At 41.0% G+C, this 26,254-nt stretch overlaps 1 protein-coding gene across 7 annotated transcripts in view; it reads left to right on the top strand.

Moving 5' to 3' along the window:
* Positions 1 to 26,254, top strand: part of RORA (RAR related orphan receptor A) — a 779,268-nt gene that overhangs the window by 661,626 nt on the left and 91,388 nt on the right. The window contains exon 1 of one of the 7 annotated variants that reach the window (XM_043918829.1): positions 7,647 to 7,668. The exons of 4 other annotated variants lie outside the window; for them this stretch is intronic. In XM_043918829.1, the coding sequence (XP_043774764.1) occupies positions 7,665 to 7,668 (4 nt within the window). In that variant the 5' untranslated portion in view covers positions 7,647 to 7,664. Of the gene's footprint in view, positions 1 to 7,646; positions 7,669 to 9,208; positions 9,424 to 26,254 lie in introns of those variants that run through there. 2 more of the 7 variants (XM_043918824.1, XM_043918828.1) reach the window with 2 other exon arrangements.

Genomic DNA, 26,254 nt, shown 5'->3' with positions numbered 1-26,254 from the left:
GATGGCTGGATGGCATCACCGACTTGATGGACGTGAGTTTGAGTAAACTCCGGGAGTTGGTGATGGACAGGGAAGCCTGGCGTGCTGCGATTCATGGGGTCGCAAAAGAGTCGGATACGACTGAGCGACTGAACTGACTGACTGAACTGATGGCATATTGACCCTGGGGTAGGAAAGAAAACACAACAAAAGAAAAAAAATGTAATATCATTTTTCTTGCTTATATATGATTCTTTAATGATAGGCACCTGGAGAAGGAGATGGCAACCCACTCCAGTATCTTTGCCTGGGAAATCCCATGGACAGAGGAACATGGTGGGCTACAGTCCATGGGGTCACAAAAGAGTCAGTCATGACTTAGCGGCTGAACAACATCTGCAATGATAGGCAACGGTCACACATGGAAACTGTTTAGCAGCTTATGGTCCTGGAAGCAGGATGCATGACGTCTTTGAGTGTCTCCCAATTCTGATGTGTCTTTTTTGAAATCTTTCCTTGTTTACAGTGGCTGTGCCACATTATCTCTGTTATATTTCAAGAACCAAAGATGTGGTAAAGTAAAAAAGAAAATACTCTATATTACTTAAGATGTGTTGCTAAAACATCCTGAAGCTGTATATGTACTATGTCTCTATACAGATAACGAGGCCATGCATGACTGTAGTCACTTAGTAAATGTAGACAATGATTTATTCAAAGTGTATTGAAAACTAAGTAGCTCTGCTTAAGATTATTATGCTGCATAAACCATTTGTTTGGTGATTAAAGTAGGTGCAGGAAATGCTATATTATATCACATGTTACAAAAATTATTTATAAAAAGAGTAGCCTTGATACAGTTTGGAAAAGTAAAATCAGTAACTATCTCTATCTTGTGCTTTTCCTGTAGAAGAGCATGAAGTCCAAAATTATTATTTTTTGTGTGTGTCTCCAGCAGATTTGTTATTTTGTCTGAAATCTTTTGGAAATGCCAGCTTTGGCTTTTTTAAGTTGTTAGTTTTCTTCTGTTCCTGTGTCCCATTCCTTTGCCAATATTTAGAGTTGTTTACTTTTTCCAAAAGAGGATAGAATTCCCCTCAAGAGTTAAGTTAATGTGTAGCAAGTGTTTCTTAAATGGACAAATGACAAGATTGTTTTCAAACAGGATAATTGCAACCGTGTACAGTATGTTTCTTCATTAGTAAGTAATTAAATAATTTACTAAATTGTGCAATAATTCATAATGGCACATGCTAACCCTGCTCAATTACAGGAGCTAGTGATAAAAGAAGTTCTTGTACACATGCCTACATTTTATTAGTCAATTTTAATTTCTGAAGAAGTCAGCTTGTCTTTTTCAAAATACTGAGTAGTGCACAGTTCAAGGAAAATTCAGAAAATGTTTGAGAGTCATAACATATTGGTTAAGAGTACACACCCCAGATTCCATTCACATGGATTTTTCTTATGGTTCCTGTGTTCTTAGACAAGTTACTTAATTTATCTGTCAGTTTCCTCAAAAGAGAGTTTTGAGTGAATTCAATGTGAAAAAGTGCCTGCTAAAGAATGAGTTCCAAAGAATTGTGAACCAACAGGCGACGTAAAAGCAAGAGCCTCAGTGTGATATAATTATTGGAAAGCCATTTTGATTTCAGAAAATCATCTTTGGGGGGCACAAGGTTTAACTGGATACTCAAAATCTCATGTGAATTTTGGAACCTCTGAATGGAATATCTAATTTAATCAAGCTCCACCTTACAAAATGTAGGAATCTTTTTTTTTAATTCAAGAGAAAAGTATAGAATTTTAATATGAATCTAACATATTTAGAAGAGTTAATATTTTTTTAACGAAAGTAGAAAAACACCCTCAAGTCTGTTCTTGTTTCAGTCCTCACAGCGTGCTTCCGCAGTGCAGGACTAGAGATAAATAATAAGTGTACTTCTGAGTGCAGCGAACAGACTCCTGACCTGACATTGCCAGCCCAGTAAATTCCATCCTATGAGCTGAAGCTCGAATGTGAGCCTCCAAACCACTATTGACATGTGGCACAACTGTCTGAAATGTCAATAGTTATAAAATGAGTATTTCATAATGCAGAATAATTGATTACTTTGCTTGACTGAACAGGAACATATTTTCTCTGTGAAAGCAAAATAATGCCAGCCTTTGCTCCTGGAACATTCCTAGCTGCGAGACTCAGATTTCCCAGTGAAGCCCACGTTACACTGTGGTCCTTGATCATGCATGACAAAAATAGGGAAAACCATCTGTAACTGCTTATCTTCTCTCCATTATTTGAGATATATATATGTCTATATTTAAGAGAGTTCTTAAAAAATATGGCCTCTACACGAAGCATCTGTATTAATAGAACTGTCTCAGATCATTTTCAGAACTGAAATGGATGAGATACGAAATCAAATAACATTCAATTTATCTTGTTCCTCTTAAAATGCTCTGCTTAGCTTTTCGCTCTGATGAAATAACACCCATTTCCAGTTTTATTCTTCCCCGCTGTGCTGTGATGTGGAACTCTTTTGCTCTATGTGTTTTATTAAGTGTAATTTAACTTTATGACTATCAAACCAACTATTAATCCTTAGAATAAGACTATGAAATAGGCAAGCTGTAAAGAGATTTATTTTTGAAAGTGCGATTCCTGTCTCCTGCCCTCAATTCTTTTTTCAGAACTTGTTCTCTGAACGTATACAGTATAGTTTGCAAAGCTCTGTACTAGGCACTTTGAAGGAAAGCAAAAGGAACACCTACAGCCTACATTTTGAGCTTTCTTCCCCTCCTTATCTATATGTACTTCATGTTACTCTAAACCATCATGTTTTCTTAAGTAAAACATGCATGATTTCTGTCTCTATGTTCTTATGTGTGTTCTGCTCTCCTTCTTAGATGGCCTTTATTCCTTTTTTGTCTACTAGAATCTGATTAGTCTTCAAAGTCTAGTTTAAGTGGTACCTCCTCCATGAAGTCCTTCTGCTCATAAAGTTTAAGATTAACCCTGCACAAAGTAACCTATTTTACTCTTGGCCCACATAGCACCTGGCTTAGAGTATGCGTCACATATTCTACCTTACAATATAAGCATTGCATTCATTTTCCTACTAGATTGCAAGCTCCTTGAGGGAAGGTCTGACATTTTAATCTTTTTTCCTTTCCTCTCCATGTCCCAGCACAATGTAATGCACAGATGTTTATCGTTGTTCATTGGGTGGGAACTTGCATTCTTATAGGAAACAAGATATAAAAAAAGCTTGCAGTCTTATAGAAAATGGTGCATAAAAAGAGGTCCCTTATGCCAAGGGGTAATTTAATTTTTATTCATCTTTATATTTCCAATACTTAGCAGGTGCATAATAAATACTTATTACACACATGTGCATTCACACACACACACATTTCCAAGCTTATCAAAAGTACTTGCTGATAATCATTTCAACATATCCTTATTAAGGTCAATAATTTTTTACCAGGCACATGGTCTGTGTGCATAACAATATGGGGTGATGATAGTATTTCCTCTTGTAACCCTACTAAGAGATAATCACTTTGCCCTTTCTAAATTTTTTCATTTACTCCTTCCAATGTCCCTATAAGGCTCTACTATCCTATTTCACATATGAGGAAACAAAGGTTTGCTCAAGCTCACTCAGGTAGTGAGTAGGATAAAGGTTGGTTTGGAGCCCAGTTTAATCTAATGCCAGAGCTCATGGTATCGTTCTTCAGGGTTCAGTGAAACAAGGAAGGCTCCTTGGAGAAGGAGGTCACCGTGGCATAGTAGAGATGAAAGGGATGAAGGTGTTTCTGAGGAGGAGCTGGGACCTGGTCCTGAAAATAGTCATGGGGTATCTGAGCTGCAGGAGCCCTTTGAAGTCTTTCCTATTCCTTCATTCTACATTCAGGGGCCTGACAGCCTGAGGAGGGAGATGACTTGCCCAGGGTGACATAGAACACTAAGTAGCAAGTGTGAAAATTGAACCCAGGGCTCCTAGTTCTGAGTTGGCTTCTACTGCCTATATTCCTTTAACTAAAAGAAAAATCTGAAGTTCCTGCACTCCTTACAGTAGCTAAGACACGGAAACAACTGAACTGTCCATCAACAGACGAATGGATAAAGATGACATGGCCCGTATATATAATGGAATACTACTCAGCCATAAAAAAGGGAATAATGCCATCTGCAGCAATGTGGATGGGCCTAGAGATTATCATACTAAGTGAAGTAAATCAGACAGAGAAAGACAAATATCATACAATATCATTTATGTGTGGAATCTAAAATATGAAACAGATGAACTTATCTATGAAACCAGAAGACTCACAGATGTAGAGAACAGATGTGTGGTTGCCAAGGGGCAGGAGAGGGTGGAGGGATGGATTGGGAGTTTGGGATTAGCAGATACAAACTGTTATACATAGAAGACAAACAACAGGGCCCTACTGTATAGCACAGGGAACTATATTCAATATCCTATAATAAACCAAATAGAAAAAAATATGAAAAAGAATATATACACACACACACACATATATATATAACTGTGTCACTTTGCTGTAATGGAGAAATTAACATGCTGTAAATCAACTATACTTTAATAAAATAATTTTTTAAACAGACTCATCATTTGCTGAATGCCTGTCCCACTGCCAGATGTAGGAGCAGGGTGAAGATATCCCATGGGAACACAGTTATGGCAGTCCCTCTGGCTTGTGATATGAGTCATCTCCCTTGCTGCTCTGAGCAGGTGTGTGTGTAGTGAGGCATCTGCCACCTACCTATTCTGTGGAGGTTGCTTAGGTCTGAATGCCTGTGAACTTTACCCTTTCCCTCCTTGTGATGGTTACAAAACACCTGTCAGTTCTTGAGTTTCCTAATAGATATGTGAGACACGTGGTTCATAGAATCTCAGAATCCCTTCACTGTTGTCTCCATTCAGCCAAATCCTTCACTTCCAACATCCTATCACCCTAACCGCCACACTAATGACTTAGAGCCATTCATTAACCGTGAGAGGTGAAGCACTGTGCAAACATCTTTTCAGCAGGCGGCCGGACACTGCCTTTCTTTAGGGAAGTTTGAACTCAGGGAACTGACTTCTGTATAGAGTTTTCAGAGCAAGGTCACCTGATTAGGAAGCTTCTCAAGAACAGAGCTTGTTTCATTCTTGTTTGAGTCTCTAGTAAAGGGCCAGTCGTATAATAAGTATTCAGTAAATGTGCTTGATGATGTGAAATATAAGAAATATATATGTGTGTGTGAGTGTGTTTATAAAATTGAAGATGTCTCTTGCCATCAAAATACCATTAATTTCACTATTTTCATGGACTATGTATGTGTACATGTACATTTAAATCTGGCATCTATATTTGCATTAAAATCATGAATAAAACAGGTTATATTAATCTGATCACCTCTCTTCCTTAACACACACAAAGAAAGAGACCCCTCTGTCACCTTGGTGTCCAGGTCTTATCAACATTATTCCATTTATAAATGTTTCTTTATGAGACACTTTCAGACTCAAAATTAAGCAAGGCTATAATCTATTATAGGGAAGTTTGTGTCTACTCTTTAGTTTCCCAAGTAATCTTACTTAGAACTCTCTAGGTCTCAGACCTAGAGACCAGGGTCTCAAACTCTCAGACCTTGTTTGTATGTAGGAGACCTGGTCCCCTAGCTTTATGTTGGCCCAAACGGCTCAGCTCCTGCAGATCACAGTGCCATGGAGGCTAAGGATTCAGCTGAATCAAGCTGCCCAGGACCATATTAACCTTTCACTGATCCCTTTCTTGTTCAGCTAGAAAGAAGTTAATTGAATTAGCAAGCTGCCACACACTGGAGAGAGAGAACCAGGACCTGGGCGAGACAGAACCTCAGAGTCAAAATGTAGCTTCCCTCTCGTGTGCATCAGCCAACTTTGAAAACATCGCTACTTGGCGATTCGGGATAAGTTTGTCAGCCCGTCATTTTGCCATTCTCCCCAGTAGCACTCCAGGTGTGAATCAATGTGGTGTACCATGAGATCAGATTCTGTTTGGCAGAAAGTCAAATGTACTTTTCTAAAGTCAAGTATCATTTCCTTATGTAACTTCTGAAAATGGGAAGATAGGCACTAATTTACTGATTATACTCCAGCCTAGACTCCTGCAGAAATCCAGCAAGCTTTCCTCATGGGCATTTTGGGATAACTTGCCATCAGTCATGTCCTTCCACTTCCTGGCTAAGTGACAGATCCAATGTGAAACCCAGTACATAGGGACACCACATGGAGCTGTCTATAGAGGATTCTGAGTTGAATTACATGTTTTTTCAAGTATGCAATATGCCTTCTTTTTCTGAGGTTAGCCAACAGAAATATTTGACTTGAGATATTCATGTATGATATAATCCCATTCATGGTAAAGAGTTCTCATCTTGTTTAATTACCTTCCTGTAATCAATTTTTTTATGCTTTTTTTTTCCTTCAGAACACTTGGTAAAAATTTTTCAAATGGAAAAAGTAAACTACTTAACACTGTTTTACCCTCATAGTTGGTACTCCAGGCGTGTGTGTTTTATGGAAACCAAATAATTATTCCTGTATTTTAATATTTCGCTGGGAAAAGTTTGCACCGAAATGTGCTTCCTTTTTGGCTTCATTATGGAAGTACTGAAGGGTAATACAGATCCTTTCATTCCTGACTGATTTACTTGGTTGAGGACTTGTAACTCTGTAGAAAAGTTGTATTTCAAGAGGGTTTTTAAAGAAAAAGAAACCTCTCATATTTACCTTTGAAGTTTCATGAGAGTTTTATGTTAATATAAACACTAATATACTCTGGGTTAAAAGTTGTGTTGAAAATGAAAAAATGCATTTAATAGAGGCATGTATTACAAATAGCATCTAGCCACACAGGAAGGTTACTGTGACTTAATATCTGAAATTCTGTTGTTCATTAGTTGTATGGTGAGAATGAAATACATTTCTAAAGGGCAAGGTCGGTGTTACTTTATCATGGAAATGTCTTTGTTGAATAAAAGTATAAATATTTCAAGTTTAAGTATTATGACATTATATTTCTATTGGGGACATATGTATAGGATGAATGATTCTTCTCCTTGTAATTGCAGGAGCATATGTCATGTTACATGTCATTCCCGATTACTGATTTCATTTGAAATGGTCTGGAAATAAATACCGATTACTAGTAATGTAAGACTATTTACCTTGGAGTCAGATGTCTGACAGGCAGGCTGGAGCTAATGGATTTAGTCATTTTCAAAGCATTATTTTCTAAAGCAGGATGCTGTTTTAAAGTAACACTGAATTTTCAGAGTCGTTTATCTGGATTCATTTGCAGTGAGTATGGAAAAACTTCCCTAGGAGTATGCAGTCTCTGATGTTTTTCCATCCTTTAACAGTACAAAGGAAAGAAAACTGTACCCAGACCTACCAATAGGACAGCTCAGCATTACCTGTCCTTAGTAAAGTCAGTAGGACAAGGGAAATCAAGAGCCACATATGAAGGACAGTATCCATATAACTGAGGGGCGTTGCCTCACTGGGAGATGCAGTTGCATCATGGGAACATGGTGTGATTTAATTTCATCACTGTAAACATCACAGTGGGTATGGTTGATTCATTTGAAATTCTTCTCCACTTCGCTATGGCTGGACAGCTGAGTTAACATGGGTAGGTCTTGGCTTCACACTGTTATGATTTCTGATTTTTGTGGTTTTATTAGGGGGAAAAAACTGTTAGGATAACTTTAGCTGAAATCAAACTTTTATAAAGGTATGGCTTGATTTAAGGTATCATGAATTTTTTTAACCTTTTAAATTGGAGCGCTCTGTAAATTTTGCCTTGAAGGGGGGTTGGGGGGTGGGAGAGGTATAAATCTTAGTTTTTGCAGTGCTGATTGTCTGCATGTGTTTTAAATTATGTCCCAACTCAGCGGCAAGGACAACTCAGCTATATGGGAGAAAATGTTAGGACTCTTCTTGCTTAATTACCATGAATGCAACAACTAATAACCATCTAATATCTGAGTTGTAAATGGAAACATAGACCATCAGAAAAGAAAGCAGAGTTGAAATTGTGTGAAGGAACAGTAGTAAGTAGCGATCGTGGCTTTTGATAATTTTTTCTGCTATGCTAAATACTGTTGACAAGCCTGCTGAAATTTTAAATAATGTGGTCTCTGGGTATGTAGCATCTGAAGTTCATAGTAAAGAGATTCATCTGATAATAATATCATGATTTAAGTTTCCATAAGGCCAGTTAAAAGGATTAAGCTTTAAAGTTTGGAGGGAATTAAGCCTTAGTTGCAAGTTAAAATTCACAAAGTTGACCTTTAGAGGTTGCTTGGTTATTTGGTGGTGGTGGTGGTGGTGGTGATTTTATGTTTTTCTCCTGTCTAAAGTACCGAAACATCTCACTTTTAGAATGTGAAAACTAGAACCTTTTCCACTTGTAGATGGGTTCTCTGGAGAGAATGGTGGATATGGAAGAGCCTGGGAAATTAGTGGCTCATATCGGCTGGCAACTGGAGTATATTTAGGTGATTCACATACAGTTGTCTGTTCTCCTTCCAGGTATCGGTGGTCCTGCAGAAAGGGAGAGGTGTAAACCAGGACCTTAAATGTTGGTGGGATGAGAAATAACAGTGTCTCGGTGGGCGGAATTCCCTTTTCTCAGGCCGAGTCTCCCAGGAAAGACTGAGGAAACGATTACTCCTGGAACAGTCAGGGTGACTCCGTTCTCCACCGCCCCGGAGGGGGCTCTACCTTCCGAATAAAACTGGGGTGATCTGAGAAGTTGGAAGTGAGGGAGACTATAGCCCACCCCTCGCCCCCGCCAGACCGAACAAACCCTGCTTTTCCGCCAAGGAGTTGGCGCTTTTGTCACCCCTGGAAGGGCCGGGAAGGGAGCGGGAAAGTAGCGTCAGGTTGCGCCCTTCTTGCCCAAGGGGTCGGAGGAGAAAGTAGATGCGCGATCAGAAGGGCGCTGGGCGCAGAGAGCGCCCGGGAGGCCACAGGTGCCCTGGGAAGCCGGCAGAAGGCTGGGGGTCCGGATGCGGGCCGGGGGTGCCAGAGGGCAGCGCCAGCCGGGGTGCGCCCGGGAGCCGCGGCCGCTCACCTGCCCGCGGGGGCGGGGCGGGGCGCGGTGCCGGGGCGCGCCGCCTCCCGCCGCCCGCCTCCCGCCCGGGGAGGAAGTGGAGGGGCGCGGTGTAAACAGAGCGGCGGCCGTGATGTCAGCCGGTCACATGGAGCCTCTTATGGCTCGGGATGGCTCTCGGCGGGCGGGCAGCTGCTGCAGCTGCTGCTGTGGCTCGGGCGGCGGCGGCGCGGCGGCGGCAGAGGGGGCTCCGGGGTCGGACCATCCGCTCTCCCTGCGCTCTCCTCACCGCGGCTTAAATGATGTATTTTGTGATCGCAGCGATGAAAGGTGAGCCCGGGCGCCCCACCGGGGCCGGGTGGGCTGGCTGCTCCGGGGGGCGGGGAGGCGGGCGTGCAGGGGGAGGGGTGGGCGCGCCTGCCCGAGCGCACGTACTGCCCGAGGCTGGCCGCGGGAACCCCGCCAGGGTTTTTTGGGCCCCTGCAGCGGCGCCCCCTGAGCCGGGTCACGGGATCTGCCTGCCTCCTGTCGGGGCAAAGGCGCAGGGGCTGAACGCCCCCCACCCCCAACTTCTGTCCCCTCTGGCTCCTGTCAGTCGCCCGGGTCCTCCTGGCACCCGGCGGGGCTCCCGGAAGAAAGTTTGCTGGGAGTCGCCGCGCTTCTGGCAGGGAGGGGAGGGTCTGAGGAGCTAGGAGGGAGCCGGGGGCGCCCGCGACGGGTCCCCAGGGCCCGCACCCCGGACAGCTCTGGCCTGCGTAGAGAAGGCGCCGCGGCCAGGCCCGGCCGAGCGTGCGCGCGGGTGCGGTGTCATCCCCGGGGACTGGTCAGCGCCCCGGGCCTTGGGCCCTCCCCTCCTCTGCGGCCGGGCAGCCCCGAGCGGCCGGTCCGCGCTGCGTGCCCGCCCGGGCCACTTCCGAAAGCGCCCAGGCCCTAGCGAGACGGGCTTCTGGAACGTGCCAGGACTCCCTCGGGGGCCGCCCGCAGCCGCAGCGCACCCCGACTTGATACTTTTGGGTTGTGGATGGATGTGGGGAAGCAACTTCACCCCCCACAGGATTCGCGGGCAGTGGTGGAGGTTAGACGGCGGCGAGGAGCCGGCGGGCGCAGATTAGTAGTGGTCAAGACTCAGTCGAGCCTCCTCGCCTGGCCTCCGGCCCGGATCAGAAGTCCTTAGCCGGGCTGGTGGCCGGATGGCAGGGGGCACTGGCTGGAGAGAGGACTGGCTTCAGGTCCCCCTAGGTGAGGAGGAAAGAAACCGTGGCAAGTCAGGGAAGTTTCTAATGAGAAAGCCAAAGTTTGGAGATGTGCAGGAAGTCGCCTGCGCGGTCGGGAGAAGCCGAGACAAGCCAACAGCCCGAGAGAAACTCAGCCCGCACCCCGCCGCCCGCTGGTGCGCCAGCAGGTTCTTCGGGGTGGTTAATCTGCCCGAGTGGCTTCGCAGACCCGGCCGCTGGGAGCGGGGATTTAGAGCCCCATCTGTTTGCGGCGGACCGGGCTCCCTTAACGCGCCGCAGTTTCTCAGACCTAGACAGTCCTGCGGGGTCTGCGCGTCAAAGTGGGCGCGGGGCGCTCGTTAAACGTTTGCTAAGGTGGAGGTTTTGTTGCAATCCTGGATGAAGGAAACAGGTTCGGTATCTGGCCTAGGTTTACTTTCGGATCACCGAGCTTTGCCTTTCTTCACTAGAGATTGGGTGGCATCTCCTTTATTAATTATTAACAGGCCGAAACGTACTGGACGCTAAGATGAGCTGCTTGAGATGAAATCTTCTTATCCGACGTGCCCAGAGCAAAATTTTTGTCCTTTCTCCGGTGGTTTGAGGGAAATGGAATTTAATCATTTTTAGAATATGCAACGGATAAAGGGAAAGGGAGGAGACCTCCCTGTGATCCACGTTCTTAAGCCTGAAGTTTTTTTTTTCCCCCTTCCCAAAATGATTTTAAGATTTTCTTACCGACTTTTTCTGTAGAAGTGTATGCTCCTCCCCTCCCTCTCAAAAAAAAACTTTTATGCTATTTCCTGCAGTTCATTAATCCTGTAAAACGATTCAGACAGCCGCCTTTGTAGTTAAGACATTATTCTCCTTTTTTTTTTTTTTTCTTTACGGCATGAAATAGATTCAGGGGAGGTGTTAATCCTAGTCCTTATCTATTTTATTTGATATAATTGGTGTCGATTGGGGAAGGGTAAGAAGCAGAGACTGTTTCCCCTAATGAACAGTAACCACCAAACAATTAATAATGAAAGTGCGTTTTAATATTTTAACTTAATTTTGATGTTTCTAAGTACTTAGGCTTTTGCTTTTGTAGTTCTAGTACAAAATGAAGCTCCATACTATCACTTACTGATTATTATCACCGGAATCACACCACCGTATCCCCCCAGAGCTCTAGCCCACACATTTGTCTTGGAGTGACCTCTGGCTGCCAGAAGATAATAGATTCAGAGTATTGTGCTTTGGGAAAAGTGGCTCAGATACACTGGCAATGCAGTTTTTCTATAAGCTCAGCTGGAGGGGGGGAGGCGGGGGAAAGGGGGCGATGCATCTAGACAATTAGAATATTTCATTCCAAGTATCATAATATCCTGTGTCTTAATAGGGTTATCTTGCTCTGATGCATATTTAAATTGAAGAAAAATCGTTTCTGGGAAAATAAGGAATGCTGTAAATATTTCCATATCAGATTTAAGGGGGGGTGGGGTAGGGAAGAGGACAGCGGAAACTGGCCCAGAATCATATTAAATACTTCCCTGCTGCCTCTCAGTTTTAATAGTTAAATTGGTTCCATATGGAAGGGAGTTTGTATAATTAGATTTTTTTCATACGAAACAGAAACACTCTTTACAATATAGCTTTTCAGTATGTGTATGCATGTAGCAAGGGGAGGGTAGAACAAGCCACCACAGAAGAGAGACATTCGCTTTGTTGGCTGATTTACTGATGTTTTTTAAACATCATTAAATCAGGCCTTTTGAACTCACGAAAGAAGAAAATCCTTCCTCTGCGTTCGTTGTCAAATAAGTTTAGGCTTAAAGTGGATTCATGCTTAGAAGTAATAAATCTTCATTGGAGCAACTCTAGGCTCATCTTTCAGTTTTGTTTTTGTTTAATTAACAACAGAATTCCAATACCATTTGGATGGCTTCTTGGGCAAACGGAGAGAGCCAGCGATAACATTTATAATCAGGGGAGCACTCGTTCTGCTCATCACAAAAGTGCTTTGGCCAAATGTCAGGTGGCAGCCAGTGCTGAAAGGAAATGCGGGTGCCTCATCAGTTTCAGTAGATTATGCCCCCTTGGCTTCCTAGGAGCCCTCAGCCAGTGTTCATGTCAATGGAGTTAGGAGAGTGAAGGGAGGCTCAAGGGGAATGTCTGTCCCATAATAGACTGTCCCGTGTGCACAACCCATGCGCAAGCACAAGGCGCGATACTACTCTGAAAATGCTGTATATGTGGGTGACTAGGGGTGTTTCCAACTCTAATAAATGTGATTTTATAGTTTTGAAGAATGTGGATTTTTCTCTTTCCCAAATGAAGTTTGAATTTATCCCTCATCTTATTTTAAGCACTGTGTCAGTAGTATATCCCTCAGCTGGGACTTTTGTTCCACTTTCATGACCTTTGATGGGTAGGATTGGGAGAGGGTAATGGCTGGATCTTGGAAAGAGAAAACCCAAATGGCTATTCCAGTGAGCAGAGTGCTTAGCAGGAAAGGAGAGGTCACTTTTATAGACAAGGGGGATCTCTGAGTTCATTTGCCCATGGGTGATAGAGGGAATTCAGACCGTCTATGAAGTTGGGAATATTTTAGAAGCACCGTTTTCATGAGCAGCCTCTTGATTTCGTATATTTCAGTCACATCACTTGAAATGCAAAGCAATATCATACTCAAGTAAACCACTTTGCCCTCGATTTGAATTGAGTACTGTATAATTTATTTAATGCTGCCCAGTTATAAAATGATATAGTATTTAATAGACTTAGTCCTTTAAATATGTCTATGTACATATATATTTAAATATATATGTAATTTAAATGTTAGGGTTTTTTACTATCTAGTAAATATATAAGTAAATATATTAATAGTTCTTACCAGACTTCTCTTTCTCCCTCCCAGTCAAGTGAATCACAATAAAATGGGTGAGATCAGCAAGTAGATAATTGCAGAGCATCTGCAATAGCACCCAGCTATTTGTAATTTGTTCTGGGGCACCTAAAAAAATAACATTTACAAATGACCTTTTATGGGAGAAAAAGTTACTGAATGGATAGATAGATCTGCAGAGGTAGAGTTCAATTATCTTAAAATTTTTCTTAAGTTATTTTAGTGATCAATAAAACCCCTTGGGGAAAAGGAAGGTGGAATGATTTGGGAGATTAGGGTTGAGATACACACACACACACACACACACACACACACACACACACACACACACACACACACACACACACACACACACACACACACACGTACACATACTATTGATACTATGTATAATATAGATAACTAGCAAGAACCTACTATATAGCACAGGGAACTCTACTTAATGCTCTCCCATGACCTAAACGGGAAGGAAATCCAAAAAACCATGGGGATGTATATAAACCTATAGCTGATTCACTTTGCTATACAGCAGAAACTACCACAACTTTGTAAAACAACTGTATTCCAATTTTAAAAAAGAAGAATAAAAAATAATAAAAGTAACATTTAGGAACAAATCTAGAAATACTTCATTGTAGAAATGTTTTCTGCATGGATTCTAGATTTTCAGTGTTTATTAATAAGAAATCAAGCCTACCTTAACCTATATATTTTATATTTATTAACTTTATAAATCATAATTAGATGCTCGGAGTTAGCAGCTGCACTGTATTTCTATTTCTCTGCTTTAAAAATAATAATTTGGAGACGTCCACCAGTGACAACACAGGTGTGAATTCACGTTTGATATTATCTCAGAGACCACATATTGACCCATTGATGAATGATTTACTCATTCTTTCTCCCCCCTCTAGCTCCTCCACTAAGGATACCTCCCTTTCACACCAGCCTTTGAGGCATGGACTTAGAGATTTGCAGTCAGAGCTTTCTGTATCTGTCATATCATCTATAACATGATGGAACATGGTTTTTCATTGTCAAAGCACTATATCCAGCGATAAAAGGTCTAAACTGACAATAGCGTATATTAGCCAACAGGCAAAATATTAATACAAGAAAGCAGTTGAAATCTTTTGTTTCTAGATTTTCTTTTTCTAAGTGACATTTGTTAGCCCTCATCATTATTATAAGGAGGTAACCCAATAACTTTAAAATCTTTCTATAAGAAGTAATGTCGGGTAGGGTGGGGAGGGTGTATACCTATGGCTGATTCATGTTGAGGTTTGACAAAAAACAACAAAATTCTGTAAAGCAATTATCCTTCAATTAACAAATAGATAAAATTTTAAAAAGGAATGTCAAACCTATTCCCTAGGTTTGCCAGCAGTTTGATTTTTTGCTTTTGATTTCATTGCCTCTGAAATTTATGAGGCATTTCATAAATAAATAGAGGGAGGATGTTAATCTATATTTGTTTTTTGCTTTATGGCTTACATTCTTGTCTCATTTAATCCTCCCTAAAAAGTCATTGACTCTGTCCTGGTTTTTAGTTGAAGAAACTGAGGCTAACAAAGGTTATGTGTTATAGCCAAACTCTTCCAGCTGGTACATGGTGAAGCAAGGACTAGAGTCCTAATTTCTACTGTCTTCATGCTGCCTCTCCTGGAGGAAGCTGTGAAAATGTCCTGGATGTAACTTTGTCTCTAGTTAGTAGAAATTATAACTCTGGCATTTATAAGGAAAAAAAATAGATTCAATTATGTAATGCTTTGCTGAGCTTAATATCTTTAAATTACTATTTAATAAAATCAATTTGCTACAAATGGGGTTATTCTTATTTGGTTACCATTAGTCCTCTTCATCCACGATTTTCATTAAGTCTGCATGTTGTAAGAGGATCTGGGTGAAATGCAAGCATTATTTTCCTAAAAAATACGGAATACTGTGATACACAGCTAACCTGTGTAACCTATCTCCATCATGGTAGAATCAAGCTGGAGATTTATCTATACATACACATATCTTTAGGCAAAGGAAGCATTCACAGATACATCTTAATATCCCTTTATGGAGTAGAAAGCTCTTGATTCCTTGGGCTTGGGAGTGCTGTCCTGGTTGTTTCCGTGACAGTTAAGGGGCATGATCATGGATGTAATCTTGAGAAATCTGTTGTCTTTTAGGAAACCAGAGTCAAAGTTTCCGAGTAGATAGATCTGCAAAAGCTCATTTCTCACTTGATTGGGGTTTATTTCTCTGGCAACTGGATTGAGCTGTCTGCCTGAAAGCAGACAAGCATCATCTCATAGAGTCCTGGGAGGAGCAGAAACCTAAAATGTCATTTCGATACACACCCTATTGGCATTCAGTTCCTCTCTGCAGCCTTCCTGCCAATAATTGTCTGGTTTTGCTTGAACACCTCCTGTGATGGGGAGCTCACTATCACTAGAGGAAGCTTATTCCATCTTGAATATGAAAATTCTTTTTATATCAAGTGTAGCTCTCTCTTTTGTACTTTTAATCCTTTGATTCTATTCTGATTCTTTCTTTGGGGGTAATACACAACACATTTAATCCATCTTTCATATGAAAGAAAGATTGTCAGTTATCTGAAGACTGAGTATGAAACACACCCACACTACGTTCTCAGTCTCTGCTTTCCCTCTCCACTCCATTCTGTTCACAGTCAGCCTTCCAGCATCCTTGGTTAGCTTCTTCCTCAAACACATTTCAGTTGGTCTAGAATTTCTTAAAATTTTTATACCAAGTTTTCGTACCACAACCCGAATCCTAGTTGTGATATGACTGACTCAGCACTTAACCCACTAGGTAGTAAAGAGGAAAGATTTTAAATTTTGTTTTAATTTATTTGAGATACATGAGCTAGGCTGTATCTTTGGACCATGTCATGAATGGCCTTTGTGATGCCACTGTAATTTTTGGAAGTGGACTTTTAACCTGCTTAGAAATACTTTTAGATGAGCTGAAGTTGATATTAAATATCCAAGAAAATCAAGGATATTGAAAAAATAAAGGAACATTTGGAGCATTTCTGAGGTGTTTTTCCTCCAGTGTCAGAGCTGAGATGAGGCTGCCCTCTAGTGGGTACTTTCCCATGGAACGCTGAAAGCGGTAATGGTGCCAATGAATTTCCCATCAGGCTAGTGGAGAAGGTCAAAGGTTGAAGTTATTTTCTCGATTGCTGTGGGGCATTCTACATCCGATTCAAAAGTGTAATATACCATTGTGCATGGTTAATAGAAATGTATCTGTAGTAGAGATAATAAATTTTTAAAATTTTCTTGAAGAAAGTAAGGGAATATTTTTTAAAAACTTAAGATAGATTAAAGTTGATTTATAAAATTCTATTTGGCTTCATACTAAGTGTAAATATTTAAGTGGTGTTTGGTTTGTAAGTAAACAATTATTACGACTTTTGTGGTAATCCTTTAAAAAAAAAAGAATTTCAAACTTAATTCTATTCCCCAACCATTAAATATTTTTTTAAAATAGAGATTGTCAGTCATCTTGATCAGAGAAATCCAGCATTTTCCTTTTTTAAGTCTAAAGCTTTGGGAGTTTTTCGTTGGTTTTCAAAAAAGGGAGACAGAAAGAAGTCAACTACTATAGCTCTTTTTGGCAATAAAACTGTTTATCAGTGGATGCAAATCTATTAACCTGTTTTGTTTCTGAAGATTTAGTGCTATAGCATCCTGCTCACCTAAGTATACACAATTTGCCAAAGAAATTGAGCAGTTTATTACACAGGTTTATATAACATTATATCACATATGCATTAAAACACTGCACGAAGTAGAGGTAAGCATTCATTTGTGTCATTTTTAGGATAAATAGATAATACAAATGAAATGTGTGCTTAGATTTCTGTGGTCTGCTGAGTGTGAAACAGTTATGAAACAATTCGGTTTCTGTATCGGAATCAAAGAAATAAGTATTGATTTTGCTATTTCCTTAAATATCATTTGTCACTGATGGCTTTGGGAAGAGAGGAGAATGCAAGTTTATGTGAATTTTGCATTGCTCAAGTAGTCGAGGTTTCTGAGCTGAACCGTGATAACCACGGTGATAGCAATGACAGATAATCACCAGGATTTTAAAGGATGACAGTGCTGGCTTGTTCCTACTGGAAAGATGAAATTTCATCTTTACGTGAAAAAGAAGGAAGGGAATTTTTTTTAAAAAGCCAGGAAAACATACCGTTTAAACTTTTTCATCATAGAAATAAGGTAGTGGTTCAGAAGTGAAGACTTGTGGTTAAGTCTCAGATCTGGTCTTGAAGCAGACCGTTTTTCAAACTGCGCCACCCAGAAGTGTGATTCTTTCACCACATGAGAAATATCCTCTTTTTCACAGAATGTTATTTTCATTTTTCAGTCATTGGGTTTTTTATTTTTATCTTCTTTTCTTTATCTCATGTCATATCTTCAGTAGAACTCTGGATATAAATAACAAACTGAATTGATCTCAACAAATATTTATGAAGTGCCTACTGTGTGCTGCGTTATTCAGGTACCACCCGTGTGATTTCATAAGAGAACAAAGACACCTCCCTCCCCATCTTAAGCCATGAATCAGCATTTAAAGACACGTACTGAGCAACTGGCAGCCGTGCTTAACCAGGGAAAGCTCTCTAAGACTACTGAGCTTATAGGTTTGTAGTTTCTGTGAGCTCCACGCCATTTAAAACAAAGACTTTGCAACATGCAATGAAACATTAATGTAACTGGATAAAGTTAGTCCTTCAGTTTACATGTGAACATGATTTCCTTCCAAATAAGCCACAGAGTAGCTCTAAAATCCTGCCTAAGCAGTGGCTCTGAAACTTTGGAGAGCAACCCATAACCCGGAGAGTTACAAAGGCAGATTCCTGGGGAGACCCTGATTCCATCAGCCTGGTCTCAGCTGGGCAGGTGAGTTTTTAAAAGGTGTCTCAGGTTTTGCCAATTCAGATGGTTCTTGCTCTCTCTGCAAAACTTCCCTCTTGCTGTCAGAGTACAGTTGGGCCGTGGAGTCCTCCAACCCTTCCGTGGTTCTCACATATCATCAGTCTTCACAGTTAGCTGAGAAACATTTAAAAAATAAATGCCCAGTCTACATCACTACCTGCCTGGTTCTGATTCTGATGGTCTTGGCTGAGGCCAAGGAATTTGAACTTTGTAAAAGCTCCCCTTGGGGACTGAGGATCTGACATGTTTGGGAACCGCTGCTCTGGTCTCACCCTCCCCTCGCCATCGTGAGGGAAGGATACTTAGAAGGTCAGGGATATTAAGGTAAGCAGACACTTTCCTTTTGAGGCCACTAAAGTCTCCTTTCAGAGTGGAAGAGGTGCCCACTATGAGTAATTTCTGCCATAGTGTGCATGTTATTAACACATCTGAGATACTCTTATTACTTCTGGCTTTTCTATCAACTAGTGGGTAGGAACAAGTGGTCAGACTCCCAGTCTGTTCCCTGAAATGGCCCGAAGAAGAGAGGACCATATTCCTCTTCTGCAGAAATCTTGCTCAGGGTTTCCATCAGAAAGATGAAACCAGTTTCTCTGGCTTTCTAGCCCTGGGTGAGCCACCGGGCTGGGGCTCGCCACCGTGGTGACCACTCAGTGGGGGCAGGCTGAGGACTGTGCTACAGAAGTCACGGCGGACTCCAGTGGAAACAGTGATGACTTTTTTCTATGTTGCTTTTTTTTCCAGCAACAAGTACAGGTTTTAGAGCCCTGAAAGTTTGCAAATGTTTCCTATTTACAAGATGGTGTTTCTGAAGCCCTGAGCACCCTGCTTGTATCTGCCAGTGCCCAGGCTCTAGAAGGGCAAAATCTGAATGTCAAAGGCACAACCCTGCCTTCTTGCAACTTAGATTCTAGTCTGGTGAGATAGATACAAGTGGAACTGTGCTGGGTGAGCGGGGGAAGGCCGACCCCCTTCCGCACCAACTCCAGCCTGCTCCTTCTTTGGAAAATATAGGCACCATAGCCTGTCATGTGGCAGACATGACGCTGTGGGAGCGACGCCGAGCAGAGCAATGTTCATCTGTGGTCTTGTGAGTGTATGTTCTGACGGAAAGAGGCACATGATACCTCTCTCTCTCTTTAGTCGCTCAGTCGTGTCCAACTCTTGCGACCCCATGGACTGTATGTAGCCTGCCAGGCTCCTCTGTCCATGGAATTCTCCAGGCAAGAATACTGGAGTGGGTTGCCATTTCCTTCTCCAGGGGATCTTCTCCACCCAGGAATCAAACCTGGGTCTCCTGCATTGCAGGCAGATCCTTTACCAACTGAGCTGTGAGGGAAGCCCAGATGAAACCTAAGTAAACATAAATGAACTAGAGAAATACAGATCGTGACAACAGCATGGCCAACACAGAAAGTGGAATGGATTAGAATTGCTTATGGCCTAATGGATGAACAGGAGGCAACAAAATCCGAGATTTTTTTTTTTTTTTCTAACAGGTGGTGAGCGTTCTGCCATAACCCAGGAGGGAATCTAGAGGTCATCTGTTCTCTTAGTACTCAGCCTTGTCTGAACATTAGACTTGTCTAGAGAGCTTTATGAAAAATACGAGCCCAGGCTCCACTCCTGGAAGCTCTTGATTTTATTGGTCTGAGGTGGGTCTCAAATATTGATAATGTATTAAAAAAACTGTCCAGATGACTGCGGTGGAGAAACCTCCAAGGTCCAACACCCTTACTTATCGTGTGAGTCATCCGTCCCAGCACAGGGCAGCAGCGTTGGATAGGGGAAACCACCACCCCCACCCCGTAGGGTTCGGGTGGACACATGGATTCTCTTCCCAAGTCAGCTACTCAATACTTGTCAGAATAGCTCAACTGCTCACTTTGCCCTTTTGTAAAGTTGGGGAAATTTGATAGCCATCAAGAGCTTTTCCAACTCTCCCATTCTGTGGAAATGTTTCCTAAAATAAGAAAAGGGTGACGTTTATTGTCCATAACAATTCCCTTCTGGTTTCCTTATTCCTTGTCTTTTATCTCCTCATTGCTAGGGGTGCCTCCATCAGCTGATCAGCTCCTTTGGGGAGTGAAAATTTAAGGTAGAAAGAAGTGATTGCTTTTTGCGATTATTTAACTAAGTTTAAGAATGAACAAACTTTCATTAATATTAATGCCCAGACTTAGTTCTGGTAAATTACAGTCATATATTATCAAATTCTAGCCAAAAGCCTTTTCCATTTTTGATGGTTGAGTTAAAACCAAGGAGGTTGGGATAGAGAGACTGCTTAAAAATGGAAAGCCTGGAATAGTCTTAACCATTGCATACCGCAGAAATTTTATTCCTTCCCAAAGATTCCAGGCCAGAAATCCAAAGACACTGGGTCTTCTCCGTATATTGTTTGCATTTTTTTTTTTTAACAAGCAGAAACCGTGTATCTCCTGTGTTGCCAGCTTATAAAAGAGAACTATGGAATGAAAGTCTGTCATTGAAAAATATCATTGTACTTCCTCATCTGTGACCCTGTATCTCTAAAACTTGGGTTTCATTGAAACATTTATTCAGAAAGATCGCAGTTCATTATAAACCAGCATGGTATGATGTAAGCACCTTAACTTATTTCCTTTTTGTGTGGAATCTCCCAGTGGGGTTTGATAATATTAGGCAGTTGCACAAGTGATAAAGGAGTTTGAAAAGTAAATCTCATAGGAGCTGGCACTTGAAATTAGAGCCGTGCCTTTTTCAAGAGTGTTTTTGTTTTTTTTTTTTTTAGAATAAGCGCATTGCCTATTTTGCATGTATATATTTAAGAAATTGGACACCCAATAATATACATCCATTTATTCTCCTAAAACAGAAAATTATGGAACACCATCTTCCTGTAACTGAAGTTGTATCCATAATAGCAAGCACCTTCTGAAAAATGATACCATTTAACAAAATAATTGGCAGAAATCTATTTCAAAAGCAATGTTTCTATCACAAGCATAATCATGTAGAACAGAAGTGTTTTTGTTTCCACCACTACGGAGAAACAAAGTCGTTTAATATGAGTTAAGATGTCTCAAAGTTTTGGCAGACTTTCTAAGCCCCCTGCTGCTGTTGCATTCAGAATCTCTTTTAGAAGTTTCCATGTGATTTCAATGGCTGCTTAGGGGAAATATTGGCTAAACTCCTCATTTTGACTGTTAAGATGGCTTGAGTGTTTTCAGAATGTTTTCATTTGCTAGAAATATGTTTTGCACTCAGGCTTCTCTTGTTGAAGAAGGTTGGTTACCAGCCATCTGATGACGCCTCAGGGTGTTTACAGAAAATGTGGGTGCTGTAGTTATATTTGAGCACAGCCCTCCCCCAACAAAGATAGTGTGGTAATCAGCAGAAATGGGAAAACATGTACTTAAGGATTGATGCTTGTAAAGAGGTGCCATAAAGAAACATGGTTGTTCAGATGTAAGACATGACTGACAGCTCTCCTTGTAGGCATGCTAGTAACAATAAAGTCTAGAAGTTCAACATCAAAGCGATCACAGCTTACTCCACCAGTGACTTGCACATCAAAGAGGGAGCGCAAGACAAAGGAAGTGCACAGAGGTGTGTTTCTGCCTGGTAGCCAGATGTGCACGGGGAGCTCCCAGAGCTCCTCTCTTGAATGCAAAATGATTTTTTTTGCCGATCATAGTTTTCATCTCATAAATGACCAGGAATGTGAAAGGAGGGCAAATGAGCGTTGTAATTGCTCCCCATCACTCTAAGTTTGGTTAGGAGAAACTCATCGCCGGAGAGATTGGTCCCTTTGGTTTCCTTAAAGAGCAAATTCCGTACCGACATGGGCAGCTCTGACTTCGCCTAATAGGGTCGGGGGAATTATTCACAAGATAAGAGAATACAAATTGGATACATTTCAGGTTGGTTGTTTTGAATTATGCTTGACAAAAAGCTGGACCTAAGTTTCTGGAGTTCTCTCTGTCTCTTAAATTTTTTCAACATTCGCCTTGTGGGTGGATTTTTGCTGAATCAGGTGTGCGTTACCTAACAGGTGTGTGTGATAATGAAATTTAGACCTGTTAAACCGGCTCTTCATTAATCACCAGATCTGTACCTCAATCTCTAAAGCCAATGGTGTGTCCTCCAGAATACCAAAAGTAGAACAGGAAGAAGAGTCTAGATTTGATTCCCCCCTCCTTGTTATTAAATTGAAAATAAAATTAACTATGCAAGCATTATGGGTATTTTGAAATAATATGCTTTTTTTTTTGCTTGCCTTTGAAATCTGGAGTTCTTTTATCGTTCATCTTCAGTAATTTACTCATTTTTAAATGCTGTTGAAAAATAGTAGTGCTCTGTAATCATTAATAAATACAAAGCAGCTTTCTCAAGGCTCTAGGGAGACCTAATAAACACAACTGTGTTACTAATTGATGCTATACGGAGCTGACAAAAGTAGTGCATCGGTAAACAGAAGTTAGAAAGCAAGAAGTTAAAGAACTATAGGGGATTATGTAGACATCAAGGGTTGGAAATTATAATAAGGCCTCTTTAGGGGAGCATTAATTTGCATGTGGCTGAATTAGGACACCCAATTATTTCTGAGGACACTATGAAGAGCTCATCCAAAATATCCCCAAAGTGAAAGGTTTGGGTGGTTTGGGAGTTAGATGGGATAGAGAGGGGACTGAGCATGTCATATTTCCTATAACTCACCATAGTTTTCCCAGTAGCTTGTTGGAGTAGCTTTCTTTGTCAGGGAGAAAAATGCTGATGAACTCAAGAGTACTGCTGTTTCTTTGTTCTATACACACAATTTATGTTGGATTGCCACAATGGAATTTTTTTTAAGCGGGGAGCGCAGGAATGTGGAGACAGAAATAAACCTTTTAAATCTTCTTTCTGTGAACCCCACAAGGACATGAGCATTGAGCGGATTAGAGAGTGGATTTATACCGATGCTATCCTCTACAGCAGTGGTCCTCCACGTGTGATCCGGGTACCCCTGGGGGTCCCCAAGGTCTTTTCAGAGGTTCCAAGAGATTAAAACTCTTTGCATAATAACACTAAGACATTATTTGCCCTTTTGGCTGTACTGGCCATTTGCATTGATAGTGCCAAGACAGGGTAAAACTCTTGGTGCCTTTGCAGGAATCAAGTCATTTTCACTATTACTATGGACTCTGGTAACAAAACATTACCAAGTTCATTTGAGGCTGTCCTGATGAAGCAGTAAAAATTATTAAGCTTATTAAATTTTGACCCTTGAGTACAAGTCTTTTTGACGAAATGGGAGGTACACAGAAAGCACAGAGAGCGCTTCTGCTCCTCACCGAAGAAGGATGTTGTTCTCCGGGAAAAGTACTTGTGCCACTATTTGAGTTACGAGCTGAGCCCGGACTTCCCTGGTGGCCCAGTGGTTAAGACTCCACCTTGCCAATGCCAGGAGATCGGGTTCAGTCTCTGCTCCAGGAACTAGGATCCCACATGCTCTTTTGGTACAGCCAAAAGATTTTTAAAAAAAGAAAAGCTGAACTCACTGCCTTTTTGGTGGAATGCCATTTTCTTAAGGGCTTCCCTGATAGCTCAGTTGATGAAGAATCCGCCTGCAATGCAGGCGACCCCGGGCCATTTTCTTATTAGAACAACTGACTAGAGTTCTCTGACTTACATACATGTCCTACATTTTCTCAAAAATGAATCAAGTAAGCCCATAATTTTAAAAAAAAATGTTTGTTGTTTAGTCTTTAAGTTACATCTGACTCTTTTGCAATTCCATGGCCTGTAACCCGCTTGGCTCCTGTGTCCATGGGATTTTCCAGGCAAGAATACTGGAGTGGGTTGCCAGTTCCTCTTCAGGGGATCTTCCCGACCCAGGGATCAAACCCATATCTCTTACATTGGCAGACAGATTCTTTACCACTGAACCACCAGGGAAGACCTCAAGAAAATGTTGCCAGTATCTGTTACCAGTAGATATAAACTTTCAGGCGAATATTCAAATTTTGTAACACCTTTATCCAACACCATGAACTTCACAGTATCCCGATATATAGAGTTTTCTGTTAATGTAGGTGGTGATATCAATAAATGTGATTATTGGATATAATTCCATTTGGTAATGAAATTAGGTAATGCAACATGTCAGCATCTAAAAGAGCCATGTAACTCATTTATCTAATACTGATACTTTCACAGGCTTCCCTGGTAGCTCAGATGGTAAAGAATCCAAAGGACCAATGCATGCTATTATAAAAATATGGATGGATGTAAAAGATCATTCACAGTACAAAGTATACCAATGTATTGGAATTTAATAGAAGGTATAGAAAATTACTGATATAGTTTCAGGTTCCATATTTCAACTAACCTTTAAGAAACTGCCACTTGTTGAGTTTTGGTATAGTATCAAAGCAGAAAATCCAGAGTTACCTGAAAAGACTATTAAAATGCTCCTCCCTTTTCCACCTTCATATCTGTGTGAGGGCAGATTTTCTTCATCTACTTCAATGAAAAGAACACAACAAATCCAGTGCAGAAGCAGATATGAGAATATACCTGGGTTATTTAAGCCAGAAATTAAAGATACAAAAATAATGGCATTTTTTACTAACCTTTTGTTTGGTAAATATCTATTTTTCATAAAAATACCTTGTGTCAATATGTAATGAGTTTATTATTATTATTTTCAAATTAATTATAGATACATATTGTTCAGTGTTTTCAGTTTTAATTTCTTATATGGTATTGATATTTAGCCCACATAAACAAAAGCTCTTATAAGAGCATGAAATAATCCAGAGTTTGAAAACTGTTCTCTACAATTTAAGAGGCATAAAAGATTTTGTGACAAAGCACAAAGTAACAATAGAGATGGACTTTATATTTAGGCAGAATTTAGCAGACAATTCCCAGATTATGTATCAAACAAAGCACTTTCAAATGTAAGTTCAAGAACAAATTTTCTAATCCCCATTTCTTTATAATATTTTCCTCTTTGTTGGTTGTGGACAGCCATTGCTTATGGTGGCCTTTTTGTTCTTTCACTCTCTTTTTTGTTTTAATAAAAAATATGCAAAAAAAAATTTTGTACAACGAGTACAACTTTGGAAGGATCTCAAGTCCTGGTAGATATGAGATGTTTTTCATTAATATGAGTGCTTTGGAGAATTTTAATTGCTGTTTGTAGAGGTGGAAAACTCGCAAGATTCTGCCACCTCTCAAGTGATGTGTACCTTCCTTTGAGGTTCACCAGTCCCATAGATCCTCTCCAAGAGAGAAGAGTTCTGCCCAAATAGCCATTGGCACCTAGAGTGTGAAAAGAAGGCTGAGCCTTCAACTGACTTCAGATGCACTTGGCAGAATCAGTTCCATTATACTGATGAACTATAGGAAAGTCCGACCTTCCCTGAAACTTCTTGTGAAAAATAATTAGAAAGCAATGCCCAAATGCTTGTTCTTAATTTTATAATCATGGCCTTTTGTTGCTGGGCCATCGGCCTCTTTGTTGTTATCAAATAAGGGGCACACAGTTCTTGGCTCCATTTGGTTTCCTTTCAGCAGATGGTCAGTTGACTAGGAGCAAAGGCATTTTGACAGATCTGCATTGCCAGGGTCTTTCTTCTCACTCCTGCAGCTAAGAGAGGAATTGGTGCCTCTAGAGCCAGCTCAGTGTCAGAGTATTCAGAACCCCTCACTCCCATCATGGTTTTATTAACCAGTTAAAGGTTAAGCTGAAACATGTGTAAATAGAGGTTCTGCAATGGTCCAGAGCGAGCCTGGCCAGGAGAAAGATCACCTCATTTCCTCTTGGATCTACTCAAAATCAGGAGGGCTGAGGAGAGCAGGAGAGAAAGGTGACCTCGCTTCAGAACAACACACAGTGATAATGTGAGGGAAGGATGGGAGTGGAGAGGAAGGAAACGAAGATAGCATCCTGTCTTCCTTAGAAAAGCTGTGGGGAAGGCCAAGTCCTCACCTCTGTCAGAAGGGTTAGAGATTCAACTGCAGGCCTACTCATGGTTGCAGAGAAAACAAAATTGCCTCCAAATCTCTGAGATAATTAATTCTCTCGGAAGTAAAATGGCCCTTCATAGACATTGTATTTTATT

The sequence above is a fragment of the Cervus elaphus genome, chromosome 12 (assembly GCF_910594005.1).
Source record: "Cervus elaphus chromosome 12, mCerEla1.1, whole genome shotgun sequence".
Taxonomy (NCBI): Eukaryota; Metazoa; Chordata; class Mammalia; order Artiodactyla; family Cervidae; genus Cervus; species Cervus elaphus.
Note: the sequence above shows the minus strand (reverse complement) of the source record. Positions and strands in the feature narration are given on the sequence as shown.